We start from the raw sequence: 15890 nt of genomic DNA, 5'->3' as shown, positions 1-15890 counted from the left end.
CGGATTGGAGGAGAGACAAGGTAAATAAAAGGAGGAGAGAAAGAAGAAAAGAGTGATAGATTTGGACTGGGAGGAGAGGAGGGAGAGAAAAGAAATGAGTAAGTTTAAGTTTAAAAACTCTAAATACTCATTTTTTATGTTTTTAGATAATAGACTATATTTTTTAGTTAGTCTTGCGTTTAGTTTTTGAAAATAATCATATCAAACAAGTTTTTAAGGCCTAAAACTTGAAAATTGTTTTTGAGTTTAAAAAGTTGGATTCAAGTAGAGTACCAAACATGCTCTTAGTATTTTTTTTTTTTTTAACAAATGATATTATCGGGGAGGGAGTGGACTTAACCTCACAATGGGCTAGCAATAACCAAAAGCGTAGGTCCGTCGTTGATTAGTTTGTGGCTATCACTTGGCAAAACACAAAGAAAATATATGAAGTCCTTGGCTACAAGGCACAGAAAAATGACGTTACATAGACTTAACCACTCTATGGCACAATCTCTTGATAAGAAGCTTGATTTACTTGTGGTGCAAGTCAAACGATCTAACAATAGCACAGTACAAATCAATGTGTTGTTCTGGAATTTTAATAACTACAGTATGTATTCTGAGGTAAAACAAAAGAAGTGGGGTAATGGAAGCGTTAACGTCCAGTTTGGAGAGTTTGAATTAGATGCATTTTTAGCCCTTAAATGTGAATCGGAGTGTCTCATGTTCAGGCTCGGTTTGCGCTGAATCCGAGGCGTTACGCGTTACTTCTTTGTTTCAAACTATACCGGTTTTCAAGACGGGAAAATTAATCAAAGGTCGTTTTACAATTAAGTAAAAAGTATGAACAAAACGTAACATAGAATCATATTACTTTGCCAAATAACGGTGAAAAATAAAACATATTTGATTGACAGTATCTTTCAATACTTAAAAACTGATGACAAAAAATAACCCAACCTGGGAAATGATAGCATCTGCCTGAATCTTGTAGATAAACAGTGCTAATTGGTCTCTTACGTCAATGCCGGAATTACGGCATTAGAGGAATGCAACTAAACTATATCCACCAACGGTAATCATGTTCTCACTTTTATGTTAAATTCCATTACAAACTTGATAGAATCAAAATACAAATTCACCAATATAAACCAAAGTATTCAGTTGCGATGATTTCGGTTTGACAAATTTCCACTGACCTGAAACTGGGAACATTAAAGACATAGAGCAGCAGCAATCTACAAACGCTACACGTACTTGGACAGACAAACTTTCAAACTTGGACAGACAACTTTCAAACGGCTCAAGACGCAGCATGTATTGCTGACTCTATATCATCAAGATGCTACATTTTATTTTTATTTCTTCAAATTAAAAGATGTCGGGGTGGAAACGTCCAGGGATGGAGTTGCTTTGCTCCGCCTGCTTCAGACGGATTGTCAGAGCATAGTTGTTAATCTGTCATGAAACCACAAATGAATTCTTATGATTAGTTAAAATGCCAAAACGTGATTTTCTACAACGTTACAATGAGATAGAATGCACCTTCCTTGCTTAGTCTAGATACAAAGGCAATGTTTTCTCGCCAGATAAGATGCTTTAGTTAATATGAATCATTGACCATGTGGATTCTTCCCTGACCTTGTGGTTCAGAGATTGGCAGTCTAACAGGACTCTATGCAAGAGAATCCCTTAGTACAATATACAAATTCCACATCTTTCTCATTTTTTGTCCTTAATTTCTGTAAACTGTTTTCATTTTTATGTTTCGGATCTCTTACTACATCAATATTAAGACATAGGAAATCTAACAGTGATTAGTATTCATGGTCAGTAAGGTTTCTGTAAACCGTTATCATTTTTATTTTTCAGATCTCTTACTACATCGTTCTTAAGACATAGGAAATCTAACAGATATCAGTATCCATGGTGGGTAAGTTTTCTACCACTACCTTCCTCCTTACCTCCCCCTCCATACCAGCTTTAGGAATTAATTTTCAAATCATTCACAATAGAGGACCTAGCAACAGCTTCTACTAACCAAATGAGGATTTAAGAAATAAATCATGCATCTTCAGATATTTTAAAAGTTCTACATTCCTTCAAAAGGATATAAATTTCAACACACTCAAACTTATTATGTTTTGAACCAGGATTATGGATATTATATACCTTTTATGTGCTCCTGATATTAATGCCGCTAAAAGACTTTCACTATCATGCTTCTAGAAAATCAAAAACAGCATAAAAAAATATTTGAGCAGCCAGAAAGTTATGATTCTGACCTCTAGTGTTCTACACTGCTCCTGATACTGAGAAACTAGCTGCTTCAGATGCTGTAATTCTTGGTTCCTCTCTTCAAATTCTTTTTGACGTTCATGCTGGATAGCTACAGCACGTTTCAGTATGGTATTCTCCCTTACCAATCCTTCAATTTGTTGTTTCAGCATCATATTTTCCTAATAATTGTAAATAGTAAACACAAATCATTATAGAGAAAGATAATCATCCTTCTTATAAGCTCCAATCTACACCTGTTATCCAGAAGCTACAGGTTTGGAGCAAAAGCATAAATGACACTTTGACCAATTATCACAAACAAGGCCAACACATACCAGAACAAGAAAAAGAATACTAAAAAATATACTCGCCTTCTGAAAACTTTGGGCTGCCTCAGCACCAGCACGTTCACTGATGGATTTTTCTAAAACCTCTAGAACTTTAGCAGCACGGGCCCTAGCATCATCCACACTACTGGCACTCATCATTTCCCTTACAAACAACTCAACCCATTCTGCACCATCTGCAGGAAGGTTGTTTGGAACTGATGGATTCTCAGTAGTGGCTGCAGCTTCATCATTACACAATAGACCTACAAAATTAGAAGGCAACAATAAAAGTCGTACCCTTGAAAAAGATTAGTTATATGCAGTTTGAAGTATACCATAGGCAAACAATAAAAACTGTACAATAATTGATAAAAGAATGTTCAATCTAATGGAATTAATTTCAGGTAACAATGTTCAAATATTTTAAGGAACAAGTTGAAATGACAGAAATAGAACACTATTCCAATGACTTTTTTCCTTTTTCTTTACTATCTTTTTTATAAGAAATACAACAAGCTGAAACACAGAATACTGCTTATAATGTAGCAAGATTTGTTGATTTAGAGTGATGTTTATTACCCCGCTACTAACAAAATAGATGAAAGGCATAAAACAACCGAAAAAGTGTAGAATTCAAAATACAAACACGAAGTAATTCTTTAGAACGTTGATATAAAGAAACAATAAACGATTTATAAACTCCATTCACTATTCCACTGAGAAAGAACTTGACTGATTAGCAGTCTAGTAATCACAATAAATAGAAAACCCCTCACAACAAAAATATGCACAAGCCATTCTGCATCTTCAAGAGAGAAAGCAGTACGCATTAACCACTTTTACAATTAAGGCAATCATGCTAATGAACTTTCTCATTTATCAGTCCATGATGGACCTTTTATATCATCCCATCCCATATGCAGAAGCAACCATGAACTAAATCGCAAGCCTAAACAACAAAACAAAGTATAGCACCAGAAAATGTACGAATGACATCATACCGTTAGCTACGATATCAGCTGTTTGTTCGGCAGATGCAGAAGTTTCCTCCGCAGATCCTAGGCAAAGTTCATGCAGCCTCTTGATGGCAGCATCCATATCGTTGCCACATTCTTCCAATGCTCTCTCAAGAACCTAAGGATCATCAATGCAAATCCGTTATTGGTTTCCCAACACACAAAATGCTAACATTTATTAAATCAAAATTAGATTTTGAAACTTAATTCTACATTGCTCAACCTTGTAATGGAAAATCAACCTTTATATAAACTGGACGGTCTAAACTTCAGGCTTACCGTGAATCGGAGAAAAACAAATCATTTTTGTACCCAACACCATGAAATAAATCTAAGCCATCATTATTCCAGAAAATTTATAAACAAAATCCTACAACTCCAAAATTTCCAACCTTTCTTTTTCTCAGCAACCAAACAAACAATAGGAATCGAAAACTAAACACAGCATCGAATCAAAACACAAGCACAAGGCAATGTCTATTGATACCTGAGGGTCCATGTGAGGGAAAAGAGAGCGAAGCTGCTCGAGAAGATACGGAGCAGCGAAGCGAATGGGAGAGGTAGAAGACGAACGGCGCTGCCTCTTTGTGAGGACCGGCGACGGAGGAAGCCTCTGTGCGAGGGGCGGCGATTGATCGTCGAAGAAAGACCTCTTGCTTCCGCACACCGCCGCAGACATCCTTCAATCTATCTCTCAATTTCGAACGAATCAACCAGACCTCCGATTTGAATCCGATGATTTTACAGATAAATTAGGGTTAGGGTTTTGAGGGATTGAGAGGGATTTTGGGTCGAGAGGGATTTTGGGTCGAGAGGGTTTTGCCTTTGGGGATAAGTTTCCTGTTTGGTGCTTTGTTTGGTTTGGCTTTGACGAAATACTACGCAACTCACGTATTTATATACTTGAGTGGTAGAGGAGAAGGAGAGGTAATGCACGCGCTCTGTAGGCGCGTCTTAGGATTTTTGGTTTGAATATTCGGGATAGGTGGGAGAACTTTTTCATTGTGATCCGAACATAAATCACGTGTTTCTATATAAGTAAGGGGAAATTTTATTTTTAAATTATTAATTTTTTAATACACATATCACACTACATATATAGAAACACGTGGTTATCATCCGTATTCCGATCACACTTTTTTTTTGTCAACAGTATTAGGGATCTGTTAGGAAATAGGCGTTAGACGATTGAATTAAAATTTTCGGGAAAGAAATCATATTTTTAATTACTTATTTTATTGTAATTGGGGAAAGAAATCATATTGTAATTACTTACTTTGGCTAAAATATCAATTTATTTGTTTTTGGGTGATGATTCTTGCATTTTTTTTTTATCGTTGCCCATTGTATGGCTTTGCCAAACTTCTTCTTGTCTTAATGTAAAAATTATCGATGTACTCAAAAAATAAAATATAAAAATGAGAATATAAAAATCATTTACACTTGATAGATTTAATTATGATGTGGATAAGTTAGGGTCAAAAACTCAGAATTGCACACTTGAATGGTTAATCCAATATGTAATTCTTTTAAACCTTAGCAATCTGACATTTTTTTTTAATGCGGAAAAAGAAAATCGAACTCAACCTCGAGTACAAAAGTGAACCTGCTTAACCAATAAAGCTTAAAGCCGTTCACAACAATTTAACACATTTTAGTTCTTTCACAATCCAAACTCCAAATACACAATTACCTGAGCTTATCGTCACTAACTATTAGCCAAAGCTAATTGGAAGATGCTTTCAAAAACTTAAAACCAGCTACTTGTACATTTAAATTTGATTCACTACTAATCTCAATTTGTAATTTTTGTACAACACTATCGTACATGACATTTGAACTCTGGATCTCTTCTAACAAAGTAGAGACTAAGTGCGGCTAGATCAAATGGTGAACGACAAACCTCATGTCAAATTTGAGAATGAATTAAACTATCTTCATCTTACAAAGCTTTATACATTCACTACAAATATAATATGTTCAACTTCCAATCACAGCAAATGCAAAATTCTCTTTCGAGTTTCCGCAAACAATGTTTAGACAACACAATATTGGCCCACAGGATTCTGCTCATCTGCTACATTTCCGCCGGAGCTGACACGATGACAAGATATCATACCGAAAAAAACAGGTTCAGTAAAAATGGTAAGTTGGAAAGGTCTGTTATCTCTTCTTTCTCTGCTTGTTTCTGATTTGGCTAGAAGGTTTCACATCTCTTTGTTCTTAGCTAGACCCCAAGGACTTGACAGGCACCGTGACTGGACCCTTTTGGAACCTCTGGTTTGCTGCAAACTGGTGAATTGCTTCTTGAATTCCCTCGAATGCAACCAAGAACTCTGCCGCATCAGTTTCATTCAGTACCTTCTTCAACACCAACTCCAGTGCCTTGAACCTGTTATGCAGAATCACATATCTTGTAATTAGTTATAATGGCATGTTCATTTTAGAATTGCATATCAGGTAGGAATGGAAAGAGGGAAAGCCAAGACACGAAAACAAACACTAGCAAGCAGAAACCCTACAGCACATGTTCTGTCACATATATTGTACTAGACTTGATACTAACTTAACAACGATCGAGTCTATCATGTTTCTTAAAGTAGTAACAGGTAAGTAATTCAGAAAAATAATCAAGGGAAAGTAAACAAACCTAAGTTGTTGAGCTTTTGTGATCACCCTTTCAATCTTCTTGAACTCTGACTGAACAGAAGCCAAGGCAGCTCTACCTGATTGGATGTTTCCCGGAGCAAATGGAAGGTAGAAGATACATGTTGATTGAATTTCAGCCATTTCCTCATCAATTATTGCCTCTTCAATCCGAATCTCATAAATGAGCTGCGATAAGAGCTGTTCAGTGCGACTAGAGTTCGAAGAGGATGATGATGATGAGCAGGAACAGATGGGCAAGCTACGCACAAGCTCCAGAATTGCAGAGGGACGCCAATCACCAAGCCAAGCTGTGGAGATCAGCTCATCAGGCGGAGTCCAATTGGGCATGAGCAGTTGAGCAACATCCTTAAGCCGGGTTGGGACCATATCCAAGTTGTAGTGGGCATGGAACCTGTTCAGTTGTTCTTCAATGAGCTCCTCAAGTTCCCACCTTATCCTGAGCTGTTTCTCTAGCCTTGCAACTCTGCCCTTCTGCTCTTGCTTCCACAGACATTTCTTCTGAAAAGAGATGTCTTCACCTAAATGTACATAATGTATTTTTCAATTTTTCAGTAATCATGAAAGCTGTCTTGTGGATCGAAAAAAGATACACCACAGAAAACGAGCAACCTTTGCAGGCAAAGACGTAGAATGCAACATTCAGTGGAAAGTGTATATGGTGATGGTCTTCCAGTATGTGGCTTTTTTGGGTTGAATGCGCATTTTGGTTCTTTACAGAAAAGACTCTAAACTCTCCCAATTACTACTAAACCTACTACCATTGCCAAACAATCGGGGTCATACAAACGGTCCTTTAGAATGGAGACATTTTACCAAAAAATTTCACTTGATGTTCCTGATTCAATGACTCATACTCATCATTTTTGTCGGACAATGTAGACTTTAGACAATGTTTCCAAGCTTACCACAACTAGGGGTCTAGTTCTAGTTATTCCAAGCAAGTACAAACACGGAATGCCCAGAAATCTTGTTTTTGTTTTCTTAGTCGAGAAAAGGTTTCCTTTTTTACTGTCTTGGGAACAACAAATGTACGATCTTCTTGATCTAGCTTTTCAAATGTTCAGCATCTCTCCTCTTTCTACATACAATTTTCTTGATCTTCCCACACATACATGAGAAGGAAATTTATTGGCTTTTGTCTACTTTGATTCAAATATATCTTAACATCTTGATTTAGGACAAAAATCGGAGAAAACTGGAGTAAAGTAGCAGGGAGGGTTACCTCGTTTGGCAGCGTCTCGCTTGTGAATGCTCATGCACTGAAACTTGTCTGCTATACCATCAATTCCACGGCAGCCTTCTACTATGCCTCTCCTCAACAATCCTTCAGTTTCTTCTTCTAGTTCGTCGTAGCCGTCTTCATTAGCGTAGTTCCTGTACAAATTCCAATTTCTCAGCAAAAATAATGAAAGAAAATAAAAGAACGCTTCAATTCTTCAGCTTAATTGTTATTTTCTCGGCAACAGAATTGATGCAATGCCCATTTGTCCTTTGGTCAAGAAAACTTGAAAGAACAACTAGGTTGTCATTAATCCCTCATTTTCTTGTCCTAATTGTTATTTTCTCGGGAACCAAACAGAAAAAAGAGTTTAGTTCTTCAGCTTTGGTGTTTGTGGAATTTTCTTTTCTTGATTCAAAAGAACCAAACAGAATGTGAGAGGGAAGGAAGAAACTACTTACACGGAGGATTGAGATGGCATCATCCCCTTCATCCCCTTCATCGTTTCGCTTTCTGGTATATTGCACTTCTCTGCGTCGATCGATTTCTTGGACTCTCTTCCTGATCCGGGAAACTGAACCGTAAGCCTACAGTGACCACTGGAGGGAGAAAATATAAAACCAAAAGAGAAGGGAAGCCTTGCAATTTATAACAAAATCAACTAGGCCGGTCCTAAGATTACATAGTCTAGAATTTTGGTTGTTATATTTTTTTTATAAATTAAATTGTGTATAAATTGATATAGCGCAAAATATAAGAAATAAAAACGAAGCATGGTGTAGTGGCTATGTACTTATCTGCTTCTTTTATAATTTTGAGTTTGAAACTTCTTATTTTTTAATGCAAAAAGCATGGTGTAGTGGCCATGTACCTAACATATTACCGTACATATACCGTAATTAGGACCATTCTTGCTCTTATTATCGCTAGAGTTCGTCTCAAGAAAAAAATTATGTGTTAAACAAATCACCGATTTTGATATTAGTAGCATGCTTATGATGAATTTTCGAATTTTTTAGTGCATTTTTGCTCACCTTCTAAAGTAAGGATGTTTCTCACCCTACCCCGGTTGATTGTTGTTAGATTTGTTAAAATTTTGATATTTGTGTCTTACAAAATTAACCTAACAGTAATCAATGGGGTACTTTAGGGGTGTGACCTTTGAACAATGACAAAATAAACAATTAAATGATATCATACAAGAAAATGGGGGGCTTTTAAAGATTATATCTCCTTTTAAGGACTTTAATTTATTATAATATTCCTAATTATAGGTTTATTAGCAAAAGCAACCTTTTATAATGAAAGAAATTAACTACATTTATTTAAAAGAAGAAAAAAATAGTGTACCAAGAAAAAGATTTTTTATTTTTTTTGGTAAAGTGTAGCAAGAAAAAGATAGTCTTATTGCAGTCATATTTAGAATAAGAATGTGATTGCGTAAATTATAGTGTATCTAGGGATATCTTTGAATATTTCCTTTAGTAGTTATTATCCTATTAGAGTTGTAATCATATAAGGGTAAGGATTTAACATATTCTACTACTATAAATAAAGGCACAAAGGGTTGATACAACACACACCTCACAATTAAATCTCTCTCTTATCTCTCTCTCTTGCCGCCGGCCTCTCTCCCTCTCTAGTCCTAAATACAATTACGTCAAATAGACCTATAACATGTTATCATCACGCTCTTGCCAGAAACTAAGAAACTGAAGGATCATAGGAGGAGGTTTTCTTCTACAAAATTCAAAGGCTTTTATTTGTTTTCTGCCAATCAGGTACACTTAAAATAAAGTAAAATATTTGAAACGTCCACGAAGCATGAAAACATTCCCCATGATGCACAAACCCCTTATATTTATATTTTTCTTCCGATATATAAACATGTTTCATGCATTATGCAATTATTTTGTCATCTGTCCAATCAGGTACCCAACAAGACAAGCGAGTAAACTTTGTCATATAATCTTCAAGAGACCCATTTTGCTGAATGTGAGATAACCGAGCTGTGAAACTTGCATGATTGCCTGAGCCAAATCGCTTGAGCAATTCCTCTTCAAATTTTCCCCAATCGTTGCTCTGGAACCGTGTTTCAAAAGAGCTCATCCACAAGGCGGCGTCACCGGTTAGGTGCATTGCTGCCATTGCCACCTTCATATGCCCTGGAACCTCATGCTAGGTCAAGAATCTCCCAGCTATGGCAAGCCAACTCAAGTATCTCTGTTAGAACTTCTGTCAAATTAAGTCACATTCCATGCACATAAGGCTGAATGGAGAGGCAAATATAGAAAACCAAATGAGATAAATTGTAGCAATGGTCCCTCAACTTTAACTCAACTGGAGAATTGGTCCCTTCATTTTAACTTAATTGAAGCAATGATCCCTCAACTTTAGTCTAATTGTAGTAATGGAACTTCCAACATAACTCATTTTGATAAAATTCTGACGGAGTTAATGTAAAGGACAACATGTGCACGTTTTGACGAGTTAAGAGACCAATAGTCATAGATTTTTAGTTGAGGGAATATTGTTACAATTTTCACTATAATTAATTGAGGAGAGGGAGATGGTGCACGGCAAAGGGGAGAAAGAGAGGTGGACAATAGCCAATAGGCTTGATGAATTGTGTGTATTATTCACCAGTGCCATTAATTTATAGTATTGCCTTTCAAGTAATACAATCCTAGAGGAAAAAAAATCTTTTAGTATCCTAAATACAATCTAATAATGATTTACATAATCACACATCAGTTAAAAGTATATTCATAACAGTCCCCCTTGAGTTTGTTAATACTCAAGTGGATGGTGCATTAGATCTTCAAGAAAATGTAGAAACAGTTGATGAAGTTGTCTCGTCAAGTCGGCACAAGTAGCGAATGAAAGTCTCAAAACAAACGGAAGAATGCATGGTGACACACTCCGACCCCAATAACACAAGTAATGAGCCCAAGATGTGATGGCCGCCACTAAATTGACCATATCACCCTATCGAAAGATGACGTCACAAGCCAACTTGATGATGAAAGCCATAGTAAGATAATTACAATGTGAGTGAATTTGAACCAAAACTTTCATTATTAATAAAATAGAAGTTGCTACAAAGTTTCCTAATCCACCTCCCTACTTCGAGACACATGTTTGAGGATTAAACCCCATTACTATCAAATCATATTAGAGCAGTTAGAAGTTTCACACAACAGTAAACATATAAAATGCCAATGCTTTACATAATTGAAAGTATGATTATGCGATTATTACAAAGTAGAATCATCACCCAAAGTCCAAAAGATGAATGTCTCACTGCCATGCCCACTCGTCAACTCCGAGGTTCTCCTTATTCTTGTTACGTCCTGAGGGGTCAAAAAACAAAACATGAGCGGATCAAGTTTATCTAGTTAAAATCATTCAAATATATTAACCCCCTTTTGAAATCACAAATATAAGTAAAAATTACATACAAATAATACTACAATAATAGTAGTAAAGTTCACATCACATCGCTCGTCATATCAAATAAAGTAATATAAGTCAAAATATTCAAAGTAATCCAAATATACAGCAAGCCGGTGAAGCGATATTTACCTGATCAATGACTAGTGTCTACTAAAAAACCGTAGCTAGCCGTGATGTGTATGATGACCATGTGAAAATAAATCACCAACGGTCTCGAGATATCAATATAATTTTAAGTCTCCTCAAAGACAAACAGTAATATTCATACGCATCCACATAAAATAATTTGAAAACATTTAGTTTTGAAGGGAACCACTCTCAGGTAAGCAGAACGCCCCTCCTTGATACGCATCCACATAAACTTGTTAGAACTGAACTTGTTGCGAGCCGATTTCTAACCGCCACCTCGTTGATTTGTATGAAAAGAGCAGGAAAAAAAGAAACAGGAGCCCCAGAGAGAGGTGACTGGAAGAGTGAAGCACCACCCATTTTTACAATTGTGCATATATAATATAATTTACACAAATATTTACATTGCAAGCAGAGTAGCAACTGCAGATTTATACACACACACACACACACACACACATATATCATCAGTCTTCTAATTACACAGATTATTTTTGTTTTCGGCCTAACCAGATTCGGACCATCCATATTCGCTGGCGCTAGGTACATTTGGCCTCGTTTCAGACTTCAATTCTTGACCGGATAGGAATAGCAAACGTACCACGGCCACATGACACCGGTAAACTACCTAGCGCCTGCAGTAGGAACGCTTTCTTTGAAAAGAATATTCGCAACTGGTGGAGGAATCCAACCTGCACCGCCACCACTCTGACCATCTTGGTTATTCCCATCCTTCCTTGTTGATCTTCGACCCTTCAGCTTTGCACCTACATTGTGTCCAACAAATAAGCTCACCTTCATGGCTGTAAATAGGCCAAACGCAATTGCAAGAGGCCTCACTGCCCAGTGAAAATCCTCGATGTGTTGATATTTTCCAACCACTCCAGGACATGTATCAAAGGACACTAGTTCTACTTCAGCTGGATCTGCCAAGAAGCTATTAGATTCATCTCCAAGTACAAATCTTCCGGGAAACCTCACAACCAGACAGCCATTCGAAAGGACTTGTGAGATCCTTCCAGACGCCCATGCTCCTCCATTCTTACGAGGCCACTCAAATCTAGGAGAGAACACACTAGCCTTCAGCCTCACAAAGTCTCCAACAAAATATGAATCTGTCATTTGAAGGTCGGATGACTTTCCTCTCCACAGAGTCTCTAACCCAATAAATCCAACTGCAACACTACCATCACGCTGTATCGAATGAAGAACTCCAACAGGAGAGTGCTTCCTGCCTTCACCCTTCAAGCGCACCCAATCACCCACTGCTAAGCCAGATGTGACTCTCTCCACTGTTGACACCAGCACTCTTACAGGGTTGCGCACTCCGGGGATCTTCACCAGGGCAAAACCTTCTCTATTGGAATCAGTCTCCAGACCAGTGACAGTTCCTTCAGGGACATCCATAGCTTGAGGCTTGCGTGCATTTAGGGGCTTTCTTGAGCGAACTATATCTCCAACCTGAAGATGATCTTTTGAGAGATACCATGTAGTATAACCACCGCTATTATGTTTTCCAGCTACTGTACTGCTCCCTAAACCAAGCCACTCGCCTTCACTTTGAACATCATTCTGTGAGCTGCATGTTCAATTGCAAATAATCAGCACAGAACAATATTTTGTTCAACAAAAAAAAAGCATAGGACGATAAAAGAGAAGGCAGGATGATCAAATGCTGAATTCTCATTTTGGGTACAGAAGAGGCCAACAAGGAATCAAAGGTAAAAATCCGATTAAGCACCACCTTGAACCAGAAACAGTAATTAATAGGGCATGAAAAAGAAGTCTGTAATGCAACAGCTCCTTAGGGTTCTGTTCATTAAAAATGGAGTGTGTAACAAAAATAAAATACAACGATGGGTTCCGCAGAAATCTGAAGCAGCAGTAACTTCTTGACAGAACAAAAGAATCTAACTGGTATCAATGGGTTCCCTGATAGCTCACTGGTAAAAGTAGCAGTAAACTCCATGTATGAAGCTCAAGACTAGGGAAAATTTCAGGGCTGGGGTTATAAGATGTGTAAGGAGACTCTAGGTTTTGGCATGGCTACAAGGCTGGAAACTTAGGCTGTGCACAGTCGACTACACAGGGAAAGTAGTTTTTGTGTCTCCAGGTTGTTAAGTTGATGAGAAAAGGTTTGTAAAGTGAGATCATTAGATAAGGAGAGTGGATACCTTTCAAAAGCATGTATTATATCATCCATTGAAGGCCGATTGCGGAAGTCATACTCAAAGCAACCACTTATAACATTCTCAACTGCAGGAGGCAAGCCGCTTGGAACAGGTGGTTTTTCTTGCTTTATCACAACTGAATGATATATCTCTTCAATTGACCTCCCAAACCATGGTTGAACGCCAGTCAAAATCTCGACAAAGCAACATCCAAAACCCCAGGCATCCGTTTCTAAGGATACAGGGCCCCTCACTTCTGGTTCCCACTGCTCGGGAGCCATGTAGTTTGGGGTTCCAAGTCTGAGAACCATATCTGAATTAGACAATGAAATCCCAAGAAGTAGATACGGAATCCCAAAATCTCCAAGGACCGCCTGGTCATGTTCATCTAAAAGGAAGTTGGAAGGTTTCAGGTTTAGCACCAGAATCCCAAGTAAGTGCAAGTCTAAAATTCCTTTCGCCAACTCAATCCCATACCTGTAAACATTAGCATTATTGGGTCAGTAACAACACTTTTATGCATCATGAAGGAAGATATATGTTCCCGATAACATAACCTTAAAACATCAGAAAGTTGAAGCTTTCCGCCCTTCATCCGAGCAACTCGATCACCAATTGATCCCTCATAAAACTTCATAGCAATGCAGACCTACCACGGCATTAGAATGAGCACTCATCAAGATATATCCATACTAGAGTTATGCGAGGCAAATAAACAGGATAATCAACACAAACGAATATTTTCAAAATAAAAAAAACAAATAATCCAAAATTATTTTCCAGGCAGTCACCTTCCCATCAATAACTGAGATGCCGTGAAGCCAACAAAGGCCATAGACTCTGCGGAACTTGAAAAATAACCTTTCAACCTTATGCACAAACTTCTCAGTGTCTTCCTCCTTCAAAGGGTGCAGCATCTTAACAGCTACCTCATGATACTCATCATAATCATCTGCAGACTGATGATGAGTTGCTAACCAAACATCACCAAAGGGGCCTCGCCCAATTCGGTATTTGAAGTTCAACGAATCAGGGCTGATCCATGGACTAGTAGGAGTAAGTGTTGGCGTGAGTGTAGCCACTACAGTTCTTAGGTGGTCCGGATCTCCCTCAAAGAGCTCATACTCAAAAGACACTGCTGGCTTTGCTTTTCCCATTTGCTCATCCATTTTCCCTGCTATAAATATATATCTCAAAAAACAAGCTCAAGTCAATAATTCGCGCATCCCTAATACGTCTATATCGAAGTACATAGTCAAGGCCCTAACTACAGAAAGAGAAAGTAACAATAACGAGTTGGGAATTTTCACAAGGGCTTTTGGCAGTAGCAAGAATCGATATTCCTTTAACATAATTCGTGATTCCTGCGAAGCCTTTAATCGGAACTTCATAATCCCTAGGTCAAAAATCAATTGGAGACAACTGAACAAAAAGTTACTACAACAGGCACGATCATACGAGCTAGACAAATGGACAGGTAATTAGATGATGCAATGAACTAGCTCTACGTCTAGCGGTACTTCTCTTTCCAATATTGGAATGGAAGGGATCCCAAGTTCGAATCCCCTCCCGTTGATACAAATTTGCCGATCAAGGGGTTAGAATTAACCCCAATACACATCATAGGTCATAATTTCGGCAGTTTAAAGCTTTCAACCAACTTACTTCCTATATCAAATTAATCACAATTATCATGAAAAAATAAAATGAAATTCGCTAATTATCCACAATTCAAGTGAGATTGCAACGAATTAGATTCAAAACTCATCCAAAATTCATATCACTTGGTTCTGATACAAATAGAAAACAGTAAATCTTTACAGCTATGCATCCACACAACACATCAAAAATGGAAATATATATTAAAAAATCACCTGGATTAACCACGATTATTGTATAAAGTATAAATACTGTTTTCATATGTCTTCTGTTGTTTAATTCAACAAAGCTAGTGAGAGTAAAAGCAAACAAACAGTTTATTTTCCTTCTTATTTTCCCAAATTTTCTCGGCAACCAAACACGTACAAAAAAACACAAAACTTACTGGTTGCAGAGAGAGACTCCGTGACGTCCCGCAACGAAACTCGAAAAACCAGCAATTTTTTTCTTCTGTTTTTTATAAAATAATGTGCAATCAGTTGAAGATGGATGCAGCAGAAGAAAACAAAATTGGAATCGCTACGAGAGTGGATACGGTATCTTCGGTGCGGCCTGCCTAATCTTTTGCCACGTCATCGAAATTTCAGAAGTGAAAGCTGTCTATGGAGACACGTGGCTTGAAAGCAGCGTGCCTCGCGTTAGAATCTGGATCAATTATCCAAATTCGTGGACCACCCGATAGGTTGAAGAAGATTTTAATTGTCGGGCTCACAAATTTTGGTGACTAGTTTCGGATCGTTGAGAGTCTCACATCGCTCGGAAATTGACGTTTTATTTTTAGTAAGGAAATGATTTAGGGTTGATAACTACTTTTAAATGATTGAAAAAGTTTTTAGAGATTTTTTTTTGAATTTCAAAAGCATTATAAGTGCTTCTTGCTAGAAGCACTTCAAGTGCAGAATTAACTTGTATTTTTACTATAGCTTGGTTCCAAAAATATTTTATCTAAAAGATCTTTCAGTTGTTTAAAAACACTTGT

At 37.5% G+C, this 15890-nt stretch overlaps 3 protein-coding genes across 7 annotated transcripts; all 3 read right to left on the bottom strand.

The window, feature by feature from the left end:
• Positions 1–1047: 1047 nt before the first annotated feature.
• LOC126611591 (uncharacterized) lies at positions 1048–4477 on the bottom strand. The gene is made up of 5 exons (XM_050279897.1): positions 4095–4477; positions 3593–3725; positions 2634–2854; positions 2268–2441; positions 1048–1440 (listed from the first exon to the last, which is right to left on the bottom strand). The coding sequence occupies exons 1-5, from the start codon at positions 4284–4286 to the stop codon at positions 1354–1356; spliced, it is 807 nt and encodes a 268-aa protein (XP_050135854.1). The 5' UTR covers positions 4287–4477; the 3' UTR covers positions 1048–1353.
• Positions 4478–5514: 1037 nt separating this feature from the next.
• LOC126611589 (uncharacterized) lies at positions 5515–8158 on the bottom strand. The gene is made up of 4 exons (XM_050279895.1): positions 7958–8158; positions 7500–7651; positions 6258–6795; positions 5515–5999 (listed from the first exon to the last, which is right to left on the bottom strand). The coding sequence occupies exons 1-4, from the start codon at positions 7996–7998 to the stop codon at positions 5831–5833; spliced, it is 900 nt and encodes a 299-aa protein (XP_050135852.1). The 5' UTR covers positions 7999–8158; the 3' UTR covers positions 5515–5830.
• Positions 8159–11414: 3256 nt separating this feature from the next.
• Positions 11415–15460, bottom strand: LOC126611583 (E3 ubiquitin-protein ligase KEG-like). 5 transcript variants are annotated; one of them, XM_050279887.1, is made up of 5 exons: positions 15297–15460; positions 14044–14429; positions 13810–13901; positions 13256–13729; positions 11415–12660 (listed from the first exon to the last, which is right to left on the bottom strand). In XM_050279887.1, the coding sequence occupies exons 2-5, from the start codon at positions 14419–14421 to the stop codon at positions 11706–11708; spliced, it is 1899 nt and encodes a 632-aa protein (XP_050135844.1). In that variant the 5' UTR covers positions 14422–14429; positions 15297–15460; the 3' UTR covers positions 11415–11705. The 5 variants fall into 5 exon arrangements, with proteins under 5 accessions (XP_050135844.1, XP_050135845.1, XP_050135846.1 ...); XM_050279888.1 differs by having other exon boundaries at positions 14044–14443; positions 15297–15445; XM_050279889.1 differs by having other exon boundaries at positions 14044–14426; positions 15297–15390.
• Positions 15461–15890: the final 430 nt, after the last annotated feature.

Source organism: Malus sylvestris, chromosome 17 (assembly GCF_916048215.2).
Source record: "Malus sylvestris chromosome 17, drMalSylv7.2, whole genome shotgun sequence".
Taxonomy (NCBI): domain Eukaryota; kingdom Viridiplantae; phylum Streptophyta; class Magnoliopsida; order Rosales; family Rosaceae; genus Malus; species Malus sylvestris.
This window is presented reverse-complemented; position numbering and strand designations above follow the sequence as displayed.

Excerpts from the sequence above, each read along its gene's own strand:
- LOC126611591 (XM_050279897.1), bottom strand. The coding sequence starts at position 4,286 with ATGTCTGCGGCGGTGTGCGGAAGCAAGAGGTCTTTCTTCGACGATCAA. Across the intron at positions 3,726-4,094 it reads TCCCTCACATGGACCCTCAG|GTTCTTGAGAGAGCATTGGA; the intron begins GTATCAATAGAC and ends GATGATCCTTAG. Across the intron at positions 2,442-2,633 it reads CAGCCCAAAGTTTTCAGAAG|GAAAATATGATGCTGAAACA; the intron begins GCGAGTATATTT and ends TACAATTATTAG.
- LOC126611583 (XM_050279884.1), bottom strand. The coding sequence starts at position 15,172 with ATGAAAACAGTATTTATACTTTATACAATAATCGTGGTTAATCCAG. Across the intron at positions 13,730-13,809 it reads CAACTTTCTGATGTTTTAAG|GTATGGGATTGAGTTGGCGA; the intron begins GTTATGTTATCG and ends TAATGTTTACAG. Across the intron at positions 12,661-13,255 it reads ATAATACATGCTTTTGAAAG|CTCACAGAATGATGTTCAAA; the intron begins GTATCCACTCTC and ends TTGAACATGCAG.
- LOC126611589 (XM_050279895.1), bottom strand. The coding sequence starts at position 7,998 with ATGAAGGGGATGAAGGGGATGATGCCATCTCAATCCTCCGT. Across the intron at positions 7,652-7,957 it reads ATGCCATCTCAATCCTCCGT|GAACTACGCTAATGAAGACG; the intron begins GTAAGTAGTTTC and ends GAATTTGTACAG. Across the intron at positions 6,796-7,499 it reads GCGAGACGCTGCCAAACGAG|GTGAAGACATCTCTTTTCAG; the intron begins GTAACCCTCCCT and ends ATGTACATTTAG.